Below are 19,529 nucleotides of genomic sequence, written 5' to 3'. Positions count from 1 at the left end.
AGGGTTTGAGTTATAAGGAAAGGTTGGATCAGCAGGGATTTTTTTTCACGTGTAGGTGTTAAGTAGTTTATAAAAATCCACGAGTAGTATAGATAAGGTGAATGGCAGGTGTCTTTTCCCTACGGTGGGGATTTCAAGAGTAGGTGGCATTTATTTCAGGTGAGAGGGCAAAATCTTTTGTTTTGAAAGTCAGGGTAAATTATTTCACATGTAGAATGAACTTCCAGAGAAAAAGGGAGAATGCGGGTACGATTTCATGCTTAAATTTGGATAAGTAGATGAATAAAAAATGTGTGGGGCTAGTTTAGTTTGGGATTATGTTCGGCATGGACTGATTGGACCACAGTCTTTCTGTGCTGTATTCTGACTCTCTAATAGTGAGAGAATTTGGTGTTGGTTTGAGTCTTCAGAATACATTAGATTGGAAAATAACAAATAAAAATCTCTCCCAAAATGGGAATGTCACAAAGTATGAAGCTAAAAGCCAGTAAGTTGAACATCATCCCAGTGACACATGTTGGAAGCTACTATTAAAATATTCCAGCATGGCACCTGGCTAAGCTCAAGATAATTAGGCAGAATCAACATGGTGTTGAGAGGTGCTGGATTTCCGTTTTTTGGAATGAAACTTGGAAATTTTAGACTTGGGATACAGTGTTGCTGGAATGTTAAGGTTTAAAAAAAAAGAGCCATTGTGTTTCACTTTATTGTTTGCAATAGTTCAGGTGACCTTTTTTCTTTAAGAGCTGTTTTTTCTATATATGAAATGGATTTAGTATTTTTCATAGATCCATGGAAAGAGCCTAGCAGTAGCTTTTCCAAAGTTAGTTTCTGTTTTGCTACAGACTGGGTGTGGTGCAATTTAGAAGAGATCTCAAAAGGTCTGGAGCAAAAGCCCCTCATGCATTTGTGTGCTAGTATAAGATCTATAACTATATTTCATTAACTGATTAAAAAGTGACCTGTTGGACACCGGTGATTCGAAGTGAATACATCTGTGGTCAGTGTTTTTGTAGTCCCTGATTTGAGATTTAGCAAAAAATTCAAGTTCTCAAAACCAGCCAGCTGTCGGATCTTCCTGTGTTGTTTTTCCTCCTTTTTTCCTTTTTTTTGAGAGCTATTCTCCGGGCAGGCTGCAGATGTTGACTTGGCAGTTCTCCCACCTGTTAAATTTTCCCCAGTCTAACGCCCCCCAAAACAAGAGCTTCATTTGGCTTTTAAGATTGTCAATATACTAAATTCAAACCTGATAGGAGTTTGTATTTGGTGGGTATAATTTAAACTGATCTGCCTAACTCAAATTTGTTTTTGTCTCCCAGCAACCATCTAATCTAGCTTTCAACCAACTGTTACATTTCCCTTATTCAGAACACTTGGTGCTGTCAGGTAGTTCTACTAGCTTTTAACTCTGTTATAGGTACAGTACACACACATTTTCATAACATTTAGAAAACCATAATCTTATCACCAGAAGAATTTAACATTCCATTTGAGAGACAGAAACTTGGATTGAAAACAACTGCTAAATGTAAATAAGGTAAATCCCAAAAGGATGGGGACAGTTAGCTGGAACTAATTGGAAAAGGAGTTTATCAAAAACGTTTGAGGAACAATGGTTTATGTTTTACAACAAAAATGCTTCCCAGTGAACAAGAAGGATTCTATGAAATAGATGAGCCACCAATGGTTAACGAAGCAAGTTAAAGATTGTATCCAATTATCTCTCTTTTTAATACAATATGGCGAGGATTGAGAATGTTTTAGAACTAACAAAAGATAACTAAAATACGACGAGGGTGAAAATAAACTAGCAAGTAATATAAAAGTGGACAGCAAGAGCTTCATTTGAAGGAAGGATCAAAGTGAATATAAGCCCCTTTTTTTTTGAGAATGAGGCTAAGTAATTAAGTTTGTTTGCATCATAGATTAAGTGACACTTGGTCTTTGGGAAAATGAGAGGAAAAGTAATTTGTTAATGGAGGAATTTGAATTTTAAAGTATAAAGATGTAGATCTTTGCTTAAAAGCAAGGTGTACATAGTATCTTTTAAGTGTCCCAAGGTCCTTTTATAGGTGCTGTATATGCCAACTACATGAAATATTAGATCAATGATCAAAACCTTTTGAGAAAACGTTGGGTTTTAAGACCCTTTTAAAAGGAAAGTGATTTGGAGAGGAAGGGTTTGAAAACGAGGATGAGAATTAATTCCCTATTTCCTAGTTAGCACATGATGTGGAGGTGCTGGTGTTAGTTGGGGGTAGATAGTTAAAAATCACAATACCAGGTTGTAGTCCAACAGGTTTATTTGTAAGTACAAGCTTTTGAAGCACTGCTCCTATGTCAGGTAGCTGGTGGGGCAGGATTATAAGGCACAGAATTTATAACAAAATATATCAAAGTTTCAGAACTGATGCAACATTTATGAATGAACAGTCATCTAGGTTTGTTCAATACATCACATCAGTTATATGACACTTTGATCTTTTACTGTAAATTCAGTGTACTATGAACCTGCCCCATTAACTACCTGACGAAGGAGCAGTGCTCTGAAAACTTGAACTTACAAATCGGACTATAACCTGGTGTTGTGACTTTTCTGTTTTTTAACCTAGAAATCCCAATTAGAGATTTAAGTAGTTTTATGGGTGTGTTCTCTTCTAATCTCTACACACCCTTTCTTCCTGTAGTGGAGCATTCTAGAGTCAGATTTTGTTTTGAGTCAGTTAATAAGAATATTGGCCAGTTTGATTGTGAAAGCCACGGCAGCAGAAGCCGATCTTCTCATCATTTGGCCATTTAGCAAGGCGACTATTGTGTCCAGCAGGGATCACTGGATGATAATTAGGAGCTGTAATTCAGACATAAAGGACCAATTTGCTTTGGCTTACTCAGCAGTGCCCCCCACCCAAATCGGCTCACTTGTAAACTGACCCTCACTGGCCTTACTGGATGTGTCAGTGGGCCATTGGAGAAATGCTGGCTTTAATACTGGGATCATGTTAGTGATTTTACCCGTTTCTCATTGAAGATATTTTGGCTAGTTTTAATCTTGTTTAGTAAATAGATTTCTGAATTGTAATTGCTTTGTTTGTCAATTTGATCCTTGGATCAGCATTGTTCAGAATTATTTAGGGAACTATGATGCCATAATAATGTGCTGTTCACTTCTGCAGAATAACATCACTTTTGGAATTTGAGGTTTAACCTCTGGGCAAGCAGTTTGTAATGATCTTGCTCTTTTTTTTAAAAAAATAATTCCACCTACAAAGAATACACTTAACTTTTTATTTTTGGGCTTTGACTAAAGATTCTGCTTTAAAGCAGTGACCACAAAAAATGTCTGCAGTTTTAAGTCACTTTTACATTGTGTAACACTCTCTTTTCCTGGAACAGTGAGCAACAGCAGACACCGTGGAGTCAATGAGTTCTAAACCAATGGAGAGCAGCAGCTTGACAACACTGTTTGGCTCCTGACCAGGTGATCATGGCTTGTATGGGAGCAGTGCAGCAGAGACCCACCTAGCCTGCAAAGAGGAAGCATTGAAAAATCTGTGTGTATGGAGACTGTCCAGTACCTCCAGTAACAGCAAGCTACCTTTCATTTGCCTTTCCCTGAAAATCTGCACTTGTAGGAGAGTGAATTCTCAACCAGTGAATGAAAGAGCAACCGTGTCAACAGCAAGGAAGTAAAAAAAAAGTTAAGGAAAGCGGTAGTCTGGCGGTTTTATTGCAAGTCCTGGTATTGATCCAGAAACCCAGGCAACATTTTGGGGACCTGGGTTAGAATTCTACTGTGGCAGGTGGTTGAATTTACTAATTCTGCAATTAAAAGTCTAATTGTCGATTTTGTCAGGAAAGATCATCTTCATTAGTAATGACCTTTGGCCAATGAAATTGCCATCCTTACGTCATCCACAACAATGTCATTTGACTTAACTGACCTATGGGCAATGAGTGCTGGCTGGAAGCATCATTTTCTGTTTGTTTTTTTGCTTACTTGTATTTCTTTTACTCACTGATTTTGTGATGTGGTTAGTATAGGTGAAACACCATATTTACATGCAATTCTGTGAAACCGGTCTTTCCCTCCAACTTCCCGAGTACAATGGGCGGCATGGTGGCAGTGGTTAGTACTGTTGCCTCTCAGCGCCAGAGACCAGGGTTCAATTCCTGCTTCAGGCTGTCTGTCTGTCTGTCTGTCTGTCTGTCTGTCTGTCTGTCTGTCTGTCTGTCTGTCTGTCTGTCTGTCTGTCTGTCTGTCTGTCTGTCTGTCTGTCTGTCTGTCTGTCTGTCTGTCTGTCTGTCTGTCTGTCTGTCTGTCTGGAGTTTGGACATTCTCCCCGTGTCTGCATGGGTTTCCTCCAGGTGCTCCAATTTCCTCCCACAGTCCAAAAATGTGCAGGTTAGGTGAATTGACCATGCTAAATAGCCCATAGAGTTAGGTGAAGGGGTAAATGTAGGGGAATGGGTCTGGGTGGGCTGCAGGTCAGTGTGGACTTGTTGGGCCGAAGGACCTGTTTCCGTACTGTAAGTAATCTAATCTAGTGTTGTTGTGATGTAAAGTACCCTTACAGTTAAATTGGTTTGTTGTCACACAGATCTAAAATCCTGTTCAGAAGTGCTTGATGGTAAAGAGGTTTGTACTACCCTGATTACAGCTGGCCACATGGAAATTGAGGTTGTTCTTTTGTCTCTCAACCCATGGTTCCTGCTTCTTGTGCTGATATTTTCTCTAGAGTGTCATCCCCTCTTATTCAAGTGGGCCCTTGAAATATTGTCCTTTGTTCATTCCCAATTATAGTGGCTTACTGTTGTTTACTATACCGGTAACTGACAAACACACGCTCCTCTTGCATAGTTACAGCAGTTTGAAACAATGTAATTAGCATAATTCAATTACTCCATGTTAATGAGTTTCTGCCTCAGGAAAATGTTATAAAACTTCATGATTTCCCTAATAATTTGAGCCAGCCTGAGAAGCTGGGCTGCTTCTAGCCTCTGAAAAGAAGGAGTAATAGAGTCATAGAACATGGAAACAGACCCTTCATTACAACCTGTCCATGCTGACCAGGTATCACAACCCAATCTAGTCCCACCTGCCAGTGCCTGGCCCATATCCCTCCAAACCCTTCCTATTCATATACCTATCCAAATGCCTCTTAAATGTTGCAATTGTACCAGCCTTCTCCACATCTTCTGGCAGCTCATTCCATACACGTACCACCCTCTGCGTGAAAAAGTTGCCCCTTGGATCTCTTTTATATCTCCCCCCCCCCACCCTAAACCTAGGCCCTCTAGTTCTGGATTTGCTGACCCCAGGAAAAAGACAGTCCATTTATCCTATCCATGCTCCTCGTAATTTTGTAAACTTCTATTAGGTCACCCTTCAGCCTCCGATGCTCCAGAGAAAACAGCTTCAGCCTGTTCAGCCTCTCCCTGTAGTTCAGATCCTCCAACCTTGGCAACATCCTTGTAAATCTTTTCTGAACCCTTTCAAGTTTCACAACATCTTTCTGATAGGAAGGAGACCAGAATTGCACGCAATATTCCAACAGTGGCCTAACCAATGTCCTGTACAGCCGCAACATGACCTCCCAACTCCTGTACTCCATATTCTGACCAATAAAAGAAAGCATCCCAAATGCCGCCTTCACTATCCTATCTACCTGCGACTCCGCTTTCAAGGAGATATGAACCTGCACTGCAAGGTGTCTTTGTTCAGCAACACATTCTAGGACCTTACCATTAAGTGTATAAGTCCTGCTAAGATTTGCTTTCCCAAAATGCAGCACCTTGCATTTATCTGAATTAAACTCCATCTGCCATTTCTCAGCTCATTGGCCCATCTGGTCCAGATCCTGTTGTAATTGAGGTAACCCTCTTCACTGTCCACTACACCTTCAATTTTGGTGTCATCTGCAAACTTATTAACTGTACCTTTTTTGTGCTTGCATCCAAATCATTTATGTAAATGACAAAAAGTAGAGGGCTCAGCACCGATCCTTGTGGCACTCCACTGGTCACAGGCCTCCATTCTGAAAAACAACCCTCCACCAACACCCTCTGTCTTCAACCTTTTGAGACCGGTCTGTATCCAAATGGTTAGTTCTCCCTGTATTCCATGAGATCTAACTTTGCTAATCAGTCTCCCATGGGGAACCTTGTTGAACGCCTTACTGAAGTCCATATAGGTCACATCTACTGCTCTGCCCTCATCAATCTTCTTTGTTACTTCAAAACACTCAATTAAGCTTGTGAGACGTGATTTCCTATGCACAAAGCCATGTTGGCTATCTCTAATCAGTCCTTGCCTGTCCAAATAAATGTACATCCTGTCCTTCAGGATTCCCTCCATCAACTTGCCCACCACTGAGGTCAGGCTCACTAGTCTATAGTTCCCTGGCTTGTCTTTACTGCCTTTCTTAAACAGTGGCACCACGTTTGCCAACCTCCAGTCTTGCACCTCACCTGTGACTATTGATGATACAAATATCTCAGCAAGAGGCCCAGCCATCACTTCTCTAGCTTCCCACAGAGTTCTCGGGTACTCCTGATCAGGTCCTGGGGATTTCTCCACCTTTTTAACCATTTCAAGACATCCAGCACCTCTCTGTAATCTGGACATTTTTGCAAGATGTCACCATCTATTTCCCTACAGTCTATATCTTCCATATCCTTTTCCGCAGTAAATACTGATGCAAAATATTCATTTAGTATCTCCCCCATTTTCTGTGGCTCCACACAAAGGCTGCCTTGCTGATCTTTGAGGGGCTCTATTCTCTTCCTAGTTCCCCTTTTTATCCTTTAATATATTTGTGAAATCCCTTTTGGATTCTCCTTAATTCTATTTGCCAAAGCTATCTCATGTCCCCTTTTTTTGCCCTCCTGATTTCCCTCTTAAGTATACTCCTACTTCCTTTATTACTCTAAGGATTCACATGATCTATCCTGTCTATACCTTTATGCTTCCTCCTTTTTCTTAACCAAACCCTCAATTTCTTTAGTCATCCCACATTCCTCATGTCTACCAGCCTTCCCTTTCACTCTGACAGGAATATACTTTCTCTGAATTCTTGTTATCTCATTTCTGAAGGCTTCCCATTTTCCAGCAGTCCCTTTACCTGCGAAAATCTGCTTCCAATCAACATTTGAAAGTTCTTGCCTAATACTGTCAAAATTGGCCTTTCTCCAATTTAGAACTTCAACTTTCAGATCTGGTCTATCCTTTTCCATCATTATTTTAAAACAAATAGAATTATAGTCACTGGCCCCAAAGTGCTCCCCCACTGACACCTCAGCCACCTGCCCTGCCTTATTTCCCAAGAGCAGGTCAAGTTTTGCACCTTCTCTAGTAGGTACATCCACATACTGAATCAGAAAATTGTCTTGTACACACTTAAGAAATTCCTCTCCATCTAAACCTTTAACATTATGGCATTATAGCTGAGATCTCCTTGCAAGTTTGTTTCTCAATTTCCCTCTGACTACTGGGGGAGTCTATAAATCCCAATAAGGTGATCATCCTTTTCTTATTTCTCAGTTCCACTCAAATAACTTCCCTGGCTATGTTTCAGGGAATATCCTCCCTCAGCACAACTATAATGCTATCCCTTATCAAAAATGCCACTCCACCCTCTTCTCTTGCCTCCTTTTCCACCCTTCCTGTAGCATTTGTATCCTGGAACATTAAGCTGCCAGTCCTGCTATGATATCCCAGTCCCATGTTCCTAACCATGCCCTGAGTTCATCTGCCTTCCCTGTTAGTCCCTTTGCATTGTAATAAATACAGTTTAATTTATTAGTCTTGCCTTGTCTCTGACTGTTTGACTCACTTCCGTTCTCAGCTGTACCTATCTCCGATCAATCTTTTTTTCTCACTATATACCGGGGTTTCCCCACCTTACTAGTTTAAATCCACCAAGCAGTTCTAGCAAATTTCCCTGCCTGTATATTAGTCCCCTTCCAATTTAGGTGCAACCTGTCCTTCTTGTACAGGTCACTTCTACCCCAAAAGAGATTCCAATGTACCACAAATGTGAATCCTTCTCCCATATACCTGCTCCTCAGCCATGCATTCATCTGCTCTATCCTCCTATTCCTGCCCTCATAGCTCGTAGCACTGGGAGTAATCCAGATATTACTACCCTTGAGGACCTCCTTTTTAAATTTCTGCCTAACTCTAATCTCCCTTCAGAATCTCAACCTTTCCTTCCAATGTCATTGGTTCCAATGTGGACAATGCTGGCCCCTCTTCCCCTGTGAGAACACTTTTTTGCACCCATCCTTGATCCTGGCACCAGAGAAACAACACACCATTCTTCTTTTTCTCTGCTGGCCACAGAAACGTCTGTCTGTACCTCTGACTACAGAATCCCCTAACACAATTGATTTCTTGGAAGCTGACGTACCCCTTGTTGCATTAGAGCCAGTCTCAAGACAAGAAACTTGGCTGTTTGTGCTCTGTTCTCCTGAGAACCCATCACCACCCCTACATTCTCCAAAACAGCATACCTGTTTGAAATGGGTACATTCACAAGACTTCTGCACTAGCTGCTTACCTCTCTTATCCTTCCTGGAGTTAACCCATCTATGTGATTGTATCTGATGGACCCCCCCCCCCCCCCCCTTTAACTGCCATCTATCACATGCTGTTGCAAATTCCTCATCACTTATATCTGTTTATCCAACCGCTCCACTCAATCTGATAAGGTTCACATCCAGCAGCATTTATGGCAGATATAATCTGCCGTAACCCTTAAACTCCCACATCTGACAAGAAGTACATCTCACTTCAAAGGCCATTTTTGTTCCTTCACAATCTACAGACCCGGAAAATAACACCGTCTATTCCTCTACAAACACTGCCCCAGGTTAAACTAATAGCTATGGCTTATATTTGAGGTCTCTTGATTAAAACTTATCTCCAAACACATAATCAAGAAAGAATCCACTGTACTCACTGATACAGCCTTTCTATTGGACAGACTTAAAACAACAAATAATGATCTGATTCTGTGCTGTGAACTTCGCCCAACAGTTCCTCTAAGATTAGTTGTGAATTTCACTATGTTAGTTTTCCCAGATGCACTCCGATGTCCAGCAATACACTACACTACACTAATTCAAATGCAATCTTTCTCTTTTTTTTTCTTTTTTTCCCCTCTCCCCTCCTTTCTCCTCTTCCCCTCTTAAACAGCTGTTCTTTTGACTTTTTTTTTCCCTAAAGTTCCAAAATAATGCAACAGTATATAAAACAGTCATTGTTGCTCCTGGAATTTGAGGAAATCTCCTGCAACACCTAAAATACCTCAAAAAGGAACAGCCAGAAATTTTTCCTGTCCTCCATCTTAGTTTACCCAGAATCCTCATAGTAGTCGTCGTTCTTTTCACTACCTCCGTGATCTTGCCAATAAATAAGAAAAAAGCAGCTTAGGTCCTGTAGATCTGACTGAGATTGAATTGTTTCCATGATTTTTTTTTCCCTCTCTGCTTTTGTTGTCCATTCTTTTTGTTTTAAGACAACAGTAGTTGTGGAGGGGTATTTTTGTGACTGGAGGTCTGTGACCAGTTGTGTCCTTCAAGGATTAACTGGGACCTCCTGTAATATGTTAAATGATTTGGATGAAAAAGGAGGTGGTCTCATTCGTAAGCTTGCAGGTGACATAAATTGGTGGAGCTGTGGATAATAAGGAAGGTTATCAAAAGATAGAGCAGAATTTAGATGAATTGGAAAGTTGGGTGGAGAAATGGCAAACTGAGTTCAATCTAGACATGTGTGAGGTGATGTGCTTTGGGAGGTCAACTGCAAGAGAAGAGTATCCAGTAAATGTTTGGAACATTGATTATGTAGAAGGATCTGTGGGTGCAAGATCATAGCTCTCTGAAATTGGTAACACAAGTGGCTAAAATAGTAAAGACACTTGGTATGCTTCCCTCCACTGTTTGAAGCATAGAGTATAAAAATTGGCAAATTATGTTGTAGCTGCATGAGACTTTAGTATTGTTTGCAGTATTCTAGTCACTACACGACAGGAAGGTTGTGGAGACTTTAGAGAGAGGGCATAAAGGCAGTTTATCAGTTTGTTCCTTGGATTGGAGTGTATTAGCTGTAAGGAGAGATTAGCAAAAACAATACACATTTGTCCAAATTGTCAGGGACTGAAGGGCAACCTGATGGAAATCTAGAAAATTGAGAAGTGTCGATAGTCTGTTTCTTTCCCGGGGTGGAAATGCCAAATACTAGGGGGCACTAGTTTTAAGGTGAGAAGTGAAAGTTTCTCTTTTTAAAGAGAATGGTAGATGTTGAGAATATGTTGCCAGTTGAGGTGGTAGAGGAATAAACAATTGCAGTGTTTAAAAGATGTTTTAGACATGTGAACAGGGAGGGAATAAGTGATACAGACTGTGTAGGCAGATGAGATTAGTTTAGAATGACATTCTGGTCAGCAAAGCCATGGCTGAAGCCCTATTTCTGCTCTGTATTTTATATTGTGAAGGATAGAGTTATAAGTTGAGGTTATAATTTGCTAACTGGGATGTCATTCTAAATTAATCCCATCTGCCTACACAGTCTGTATCACTTTATTCCCTCTTAAGTTGAGTTATAATTTCAGTTACATCACACTAAATTTTTGCTATAAATTCTGTGTCTTACAATTGTCCTCCACAACCACCTGATGAAGGTGCAGCGCTCTGAAAGCTAGTGCTTTCAATTAAATCTGTTGGACTGTTGTGATTTTTAACTTTGTACACCCCAGTCCAACACCAGCATCTCCAAATCATGACTGAATTATGTGCTGAATTAGCATTTCTCAGTTAGCATTTGACCTGATGGGAACTAAATTTTTTAGGCAAGTATCCTGTTTCTGATTTGCTGACGAGTGACCTTTGCCGATAGTACTGTTGTATGTTTGGGAAGTGTAGGATTCAACAGATGCTCTCCATTTTGATTGGCCCAGACTTACACTTGACAAATGCATATTTGCTTGATGTCCCAAACATTGATACCAGCTTAAATGCTAAGTGTCCTCTGTGTCTTAAACCCCAACTCAAACATCTCACTGTGTAATGTTTTCACTTGCTATTGTTGTCCTTTTGAGGTTCACAACTGATGCTATTGGTTTGTTTTATTAGAAATTGTGTTGTGATGGACAACATTTTTAAGGCCTATGTGAGGAACCTTCAAACTGAAAAGTAAATCCATACTGCTTAATATCTTATGTGTAAAAAATGAGGTCTGCAGATGCTGGAGATCACAGCTGAAAATGTGTTGCTGGTCAAAGCACAGCAGGCCAGGCAGCATCTCAGGAATAGAGAATTCGACGTTTCGAGCATAAGCCCTTCTGATGAAGGGCTTATGCTCGAAATGTCGAATTCTCTATTCCTGAGATGCTGCTTGGCCTGCTGTGCTTTGACCAGCAACACATTTTCAGCTAATATCTTATGTGCTCCACTTGGAGCAAATTAAATGAACAATCATACTGTATACCAATCTATTTGCATTAGGAATATTTTTGTAAGTGAACAGCAAAGTAGTTGAGTTCAGCAGTCAAGCTATCCCAGTAGAAAAACAGGCCTGAAGACAGGGATCAGAGAATCCAAGCCCACACGTGCAAGGCCCAATATTGCACTTAATATATTCCACGCAGAGTAGTGCTTTGCAAGTTTGGTAGACCAAACCCCACACCTTCTCAGAGTTCACTACTTCAAATGCAAAGTTAATGCCAATGTGAAATAGAATTGAGTTATCTAGGCTCAAAGGTAGCTTGTTTTTTGTCCATGGCAGCTGCCTGACTCTGACTTTTTTTTTAGTGAATTTGGGATATTCTCTAAACTCAATTACATGTCTGCATTTTCAAGTGTTAACAAATTGTTTAATATTTAGTGAGGAGGTTCACAACATTTTAAAAGATAATGCCTTGTAAAATTTCTGAACTTTACCATGCTGCATCTGACCTTCCAAAAATCTGTCAAAATGATTTTATCTAATCAAATTATTGTACAACTTTTAAAGTTTTGATTTTAAAAATTGTCAAATTTAAAACTTATTGCTGCGCAACACCTTCCAATTTGAGGTGTAGTCATTGTAAGCCATGTCCACAACCACTCCAGTTTTCAATCGAATTTACCTATAATGCTGGGCCTCTGTGCAACCAGCACTTGGATGGACACCGCACCCCCCCCCAATGCAGCCAAAGCTGTTTGCCATCACGGTTGTAAGCAGGTTTGTGTGCAATCATCTCATTTAATCTAAAATTCCAAACCTTTCAATCATAACACATTAAAGAAAGTTTCTAAAGTGCTTAATACTGTTGTTACTAATGTTGCATACAGGTGGTCAACTGCATAATTGACAGTGGAATCAAAAATGCAATGCTAATGAGGTAGGCAAGTAATGTTTTAAAATCCTTTCATTTTCCACAGATTCTGATGTGAAAAGAGGAATTTATTGTGAAATAGAGTGGCAAACACCAGTACTTACAGAAAAATTTCAACGCAGGACAGAAAGGCGGCCCAGTACAGCAGACAGTGGGGACACTGCATTAGGAACATCTTGTTCTGATAGCACAGAAGGTGAGTTAAACAGAAATTTTGTGATTTGTGGAATGGATATGAAGGTAAAGTGCAGCCTCCAAAAAAAAAATTGCATTGTGGTCTTAGGCTACATTACACACATGTTTCAGGCTACTTATTTGGCAGCAGTAAAGCACAGTTTCTCCAAACTGAACCACCGAAAATCTCAGAATTACTCCTGGTTAGCGCCTAGGCAGTTGGTCTTGTCATACTATAGACTCTGGAACAGGAAAAGAGCAAAAAAGGTTTATAATGTCAGTAAGTAACACTCTTTTAAGTATGCATTTGTATTGAGTGAGGACTGGATTGATATTGGCTATGATGCCTTTGTCAGATTTTGTTTTAACTAATGTTCATTGCAGTAGTTCTAATGATCCTAAACAATGTACCAGTAGGCAGTTAAATCAGGATAATGCCTTGAGGTGAAGCAGGAAGGTAACAAGAAAAATTTAATGGCGTGTAATTATTTCTCTCGTCCTTGCAATGCCAAGCTTTATGAAGTTGTAAACATTTAGTAAATAGCTTTGGTTGTCCTGCTTTTTTTTGGTTTCAACTCCATTCTGCACAATTTGGACTGACACAGTAATGGCAGTGTGTATCACATACCAGATGTACTCTGCAGACGTTCACTAAAGCTGCATAGACTACACCTTCCAAACAAATGATTCTGGGATTAGGGCTGTAAATCTTACTAAAGGCAATCATGGTGGTATGAAGTGAGCTGTCTATGATTAAGTTGGGAAATTTTACAAAGTGGTGACAGTGAATAGTCAATGGCAAAAATTAAGGTTTGCATGGAGGAATTGCAACAATTGCACTTTGCTATCAAGTGCAGAAATAAAATTCTCTCGGTGACCAGATTCTGGCTAATAAGGGCGACTAGTATAATGAAGGAAAGAGTTCAAAGTTGGCCCAAAATAAAGCAGCAGACCTGAGGATTGTCAGCAGTTTAGATTTCAGCAAAAGAGGATAAGGAGAAAATAGAATATGGGAGTAAGCTTGTGGTAAACATACAAACTGATTGTAAAAGCTTCTATAGGTATATGAAGAGAAAAAAGATACTGAAGATGAATTGTGTAGTCCCTTCATCAGAATTTTTTTTAAATTGGGGAACAAAGGTAGCAAATCAGTAAAATATATATTTTTATTCTGCCTTCATGAAGGGCAGCATGGATATTTCCCAAAAATGTTGGTGACTATGTGTCCATCAGACAGTGCAGAACTGAAGGAAATCAGTCTTGGTTAGGAGATGGTTTTAGGAAATTGAGTTAAATTTAAATTTCCAGGATGTGATGTTTAATCTACATCCTAAAGGACATAGGAAGTGATCCTAGTAATAATGGATGCATAAGTGATCATCTGTCAAGATTCCATAGACACTCAAATAGTTCTTATGGCATTGGAGCCTCATTCCTTATTACTTCCTTTTTAATTTAAGAAATAAACAGAATTTACAGTTAGCCTGGCATTGGTAGTAGGGAAAATGCTAGAGTCCCTGAGAAATTTAATAGAGCCACTTGGCAAACAGTGGCAGGATGGATGGCATGGATTTACAAAAGGAATCATGCTTGATGAATCTACTTACACTTCCCGAATGTAACTAAGAGTTAATTTAAAGGAAAGCCAGTAGATGTGGTACTGCAGGGGTTAGTGCTTGGACCTTTACTACTCTCCATACGTATTAAGATTTTAGATGAGACAAAGGTGAGTGACTGTGACAAGGGTGTAGAGACACTGCAGTGATTTGGGAAGATTGAGTGTCTGCACAAATGGAGTGCAATGTGAATAAATGTGAGGTTGTCACTTTTTTTTTAGTAGCAAAAACAGGAAGACTGTGTTGACACAGATTGGGAAAGGGTAAAGTTCATTGAGGCTTGGTTGTCCTTGTGCACCAATTGCCGAAAGTATGCAGATGCAGCAAGCTGAAGAAGGCAAAAAGTGTACTGAAACAAAACTGTTGCTAGTGATCTGAACATGCGAAGAATGCAAATGCTGCAATTGTACAGAGTCTCATAAGACCACAACTGAAGAACTGTGCAGTTTTGGTCTACTTTTATCTAAGGAAGAATGCTCTGGCGATAGAGGGAGTGCAGCAAAGGTTTGCTACACTGATTCCTAGGATAGCATGAAGAGAGACTGAAATCAATTGATTCAGAGTTCATTTGAGCTTGGAATGAGAAGTGATTGCATAGAAACCTATTAAATACTACTAGGGCCAGACCAAATAAGTGCAGAAAGAATGATTTTGACCAGGGATTGTAGTTTAAGGATATGGAATAAGTCATTTTGGATTGAGATGAGGAATTTCTTCACCCAGAATGTGGCAAGTCTGTATAATTCTTTGCCACAGAAAGGAGTTGGGGCAAAAACAGTGAGTGTTTTCAAGGAATTAAATATAGTTATTCGGATTAAAGAGACCAAATAGTGTGGGGCAAAAGTAGGAACATAATTGCGTTGAATGGTGGAGTAGGCTTGAAGGGTTTAATGGCCTACTTATTTTGTGTTTCTATGTAAAAATTCCTGGAGCTCCCTCTTTAACAGCATTGTGGGTGTATACCTACACTAAATGTACTGCAGTGACTCGGGCTAGCATTACCATAACTCAGGCACTGAAAATACAATCCTTTTATGGCTGTTTCAAATGATGTACCAAATTTGGTGCACTTGAATGGTTGGCTGAGGCCTGGAGTCATTCCCTCCTGATTTCAGGGATCCTTGCTCAGAAGAATTTTGCTTCAGTCTTTCCCAATATTGTTAAGGAAGTGACAACAGGAATGCCACTATCTGATACAGAAAGCTTGGAAAGACTAATTTCTTAATGCAATATGTGCCTGCATATTAACTTTGAATCACATACCAAAGCTCCCAAATCCTTCTGTACCTCCGTCCATAGGTTTAAGGTGAGAGGGAAAAGATTTTAAAAGGGACCTAAGGGGCAACTTTCTTGTGCAGAGCGTGGTGCATGGAATGAAATGGTGGAAGCTGGTACAATTAAAAGGCGTCTGGATGGAGATATGAATAAGAAGGGTTTGGAGGGATATGGGCCAAATGCTGGCGAATGGAATTAAATTAATTTAGGATATCTGGTCAGCGTGGACGAGTTGGGCCGAAGCGTCTGTTTCCAATCTCTACAGCTCTATGACTGTAATTTCTCTCCATCTTAAATAATTGGCTGCTTTTCTACACCTCTTACCAAAGAGGGCAAGTTCAGTTTCCTATCTTAAAGATATTTGCCAAAGCTTTCATAAACAAACTTGAGTATAATGTTTACAACCTACTCTCATTGAATCTTTGAATCAGCAAATATGTTATTTATGTAGATTATAAATAATTGAGGCCCTTGCATGATTGTGATTCACCACTTGTGATTCATCCTGCTGTTCTGGAAGTGACCCACTTGTGTACATCTTTTACCCCCCAGTAACCAACCAATCTTCTATGCATGTTAATATGTTGCCTTTATACAACCGTAAAACATTAAAATTTGGAGCAGAATTAGGCTATTCAGCCCACCGAGCCTGCTCCACATTTTGATCACTGCTGGAATGTTTCTAAACCCCATGTCCTGTAAACCTTAAGTTCTTGATTAATAAGGGGATACATATTTCTGTCTTAAATATGTTTAATGACTTGTCCTCCACAGCATAATATGGTAATGAGTTCCACAAGTGCACTGTTCTCTCCCTCCACCCTCCACCCTTATTCTCAAGTTGTAGTAGCATCTTCTACGAGTGGAATATTTACCATGTTCACCCTATTCACCCCATCTCCATATTCTGCAAGTATCAATTGGATTTCCCTTATCCTGCAAACTCCATAAAGTACAGTTAGAGTCCTCGAACTCTCCTTGCATAACCACACCCCTCTGATGCCAGTACATCCTACAGCACCTGAAACCGCTCACAATATTCAATGTGTGGTCTGACCAGAGCCTTACACAGACTCAGCAGTTTATCTATGCTGTTGTGTTCTAGCTGTCCTGAAATGAATGCTAACATTGCATTTGCTTTCCTGACACGTTGGTTCAATTTAACCTTAAAATCCTGAAATAGGATTCCCAAGAATTTTTTTATGCTTAAGATTTCCGAAATAGTCCACACTTCTCCTCTTCCTACACTTTTTTTCCCACATTGTATTCCATCTGCTATCACTTTGTACGCTCACCTAACTTGTCCAACTCCTTCTGCAGCCTCCTCACTATTTCAACACTACCTGTTCCTCCCCTTAGCTTTTGTGTCATCTGCAAACATAGCAACAATGCCTCCAATTCCTTTGTCCTGATCATTAATGTATCATGTGGATAGATGTAGCCCTAACATGAATCCATGTGGACTTCCACTAGTCATCCTGCCATTGTGAAAAAGACCCCTTTTATATTACCTAGTCTGTACCTTCTGTCTGTCAGCCAATCCTCTATCTTGCCTCTAACACAATGGGCTTTTCTCTTATTTAGCAGCTTCCTGTGCAGCACCTTGTCAAAGATCTACAAAGAGATCATGCCTACTGGCTCTCCTTTGTCTAACTTGCTCGTTATCTCCTCAAAGAATTTGAACAGATTTGCCATGCATGACCTACACTTGCCAAAGCTGTACTAACTCTGCTTTATTTTACCACACGCTTCCAAGTACTTCAGTCTCATCCTTAATAATGGACTCTGGCCTTCAATATTTCACTTTATGCTTTCCCTTGATGTTTGATCTCCCTTGGCTATGACTATTGAGAGCTATTTAATGATAAAAGCAAATTTTGTCAACATTCTATATTCATTTACATGTACTTCATATTTCAACCTTTTTTTTGTGGCAATCTGACTATGGATACTTTTTTTTTGTTGTTTTAAAAATGCAATTAAATAATGCAATCTTTGACCTTGATCTACCAGTTTTTAAAGAGCTTTTTATTGAGAATTTTAACTTGTTTTAACAAGTTTACAAAAAAACTTTAAAAAACCCAAGTATAAACACTGATGTACAGTTAAATCTTAAATAAATGATCACCAAAATCTATCAAACAAGAAAAAAAAATACCGAGAGGGAAAAAAAAGACAAAACTCAACTAACTACTCATCTAACTTACACTCTGGTTGTTGTATCATTAAAATTCTTACATTATTCAAGAGGGGAAAAAAAATCCAACGGATAACATGTACATTGAGCAGTGATATACATACTCAGAATGTGTTAACATCAGATCGCAACAAAACCCGTATTTATTCAAAACATTCTGAGCATAGAGCATATAAAATTCACAAAAATAAAAAAGCTGTTTAGTATATTCAGATCAATATAATAAAAACTATTTCTAAATAGTAAAAGAAAAAGTATAAAACTTATTTAAATGGAGATCCTCCCCTTTATTCCCAGGGGGCATCACTTCCTTCCCAAAAAAACCCATCATGACCTCTCCCAACCAGTGCCCCACTCTTGACCCAGGTACCCCACGATAGGATAAAGAAAATTTCAAGTATAGTATTGAACTAGAACTAAGTGAGTACCCTATCCCCCACCCACCCGCACCGACACCTGGATATATTTGATAATGTTAATACCATTATATGAACATATAATTACAGTCTCAGCAAATAATAATTAAATATTAATACAAAATTAACAGGGGAAAACAACCCCGCTCCCAAGGACAAAGATAAGATAAGGTAGCCACCTTCTCTCCCCCCCCCCCCCCCCCCCCCCCCCCCCCCCCCCACCCTACATTAACTAGACCCTCTGGCCTATATATTTTTAAAAAAAGGGGAAAGGAAATTGCTGAGTAAAGGATGAACCTGGAGATAATATTAAACAGTAAGATAATGAAAGGGGAAAAAAATGGGGGTAAACCGGGGTGGGGGTAGGACAAATTGCCGATATTCACATGTTGCCGATGTGAATATTGAGTCACAATTAATTAGAATGGATGGCTTTGAGGTATGTAGGGAAGAGATGTTGTAAATTCTGGAAAGGGTGAATGTAGATAAGTCCCCTGGGCCTGATGGCATTTATCCTAGGATTCTCTGGGAAGCAAGGGAGGAGATTGCAGAGCCATTGGCCTTGATTTTTATGTCCTCGTTGTCTACAGGAATAGTGCCAGAAGACTGGAGGATAGCAAATGTGGTTCCCTTGTTCAAGAAGGGGAGTAGGGATGACCCTAGTAATTATAGGCCGGTGAGTCTCTCTCTTCTGTTGTGGGCAAATTCTTAGAGAATTGTAAGGGATAGGATTTATGAACATCTGGATAGGAATGATGTGATCAAGGATAGTCAGCATGGTTTTGTGAAGGACAGGTCGTGCCTCACAAACCTTATTGAATTCTTTGAGAAGGTGACTAAGGAGGTGGACAAGGGTAAAACAGTAGATGTGGTGTATATGGATTTTAGTAAGGCATTTGGTAAGGTTCCCCATGGTAGGCTACTGCAAAAAATTCTGAGGTATGGCATTGAGGTTGAGTTGGAGGTTTGGATTAGGAATTGGCTGGCTGGAAGAAGACAGAGGGTAGTAGTTGATGGTAAAGGTTCATCTTGGAGTGCAGTTACTAGCGGTGTTCCGCAAGGATCTGTTTTGGGACCATTGCTGTTTGTCATTTTTATAAATGACCTGGAGGAGGGTCTAGAAGGTTGGGTGAGCAAGTTTGCGGATGATACGAAAGTCGGTGGAGTTGTTGACAGTGAGGAAGGATGTGGCAGGTTACAGCGGGATATAGATAATCTGCAGAGCTGGGCAGAAAGGTGGCAAATGGAGTTCAATGTAGGTAAGTATGAAATTATTCACTTTGGTAAGAGTAACAAGAAGATGTAGTACTGGGCTAATGGTCGGATACTTGGTAGTTTGGATGAGCAGAGGGATGTTGGTGAGCATGTACACAGATCTCTGAAAGTTGCCACCCACGTAAATAGTGCTGTGAAGAAGGCCTATGGCATATTGGCTTTTATTGGCAGAGGAATTGAGTTCCAGAGTCCTGAAGTT

The 19,529-nt window shown here is 39.9% G+C and overlaps 1 protein-coding gene across 2 annotated transcripts in view; it reads left to right on the top strand.

Annotated features, from left to right (window-relative positions):
- cep85 (centrosomal protein 85) overlaps positions 1-19,529 on the top strand; it is an 82,513-nt gene that overhangs the window by 21,267 nt on the left and 41,717 nt on the right. For both annotated transcript variants that reach the window (XM_060847491.1, XM_060847490.1), the window contains exon 3: positions 12,424-12,573. In XM_060847491.1, the coding sequence (XP_060703474.1) occupies positions 12,424-12,573 (150 nt within the window). The remainder of the gene's footprint in view (positions 1-12,423; positions 12,574-19,529) is intronic.

Source organism: Hemiscyllium ocellatum, chromosome 30 (genome assembly GCF_020745735.1).
Source record: "Hemiscyllium ocellatum isolate sHemOce1 chromosome 30, sHemOce1.pat.X.cur, whole genome shotgun sequence".
NCBI classification, from domain to species: domain Eukaryota; kingdom Metazoa; phylum Chordata; class Chondrichthyes; order Orectolobiformes; family Hemiscylliidae; genus Hemiscyllium; species Hemiscyllium ocellatum.
This window is presented reverse-complemented; position numbering and strand designations above follow the sequence as displayed.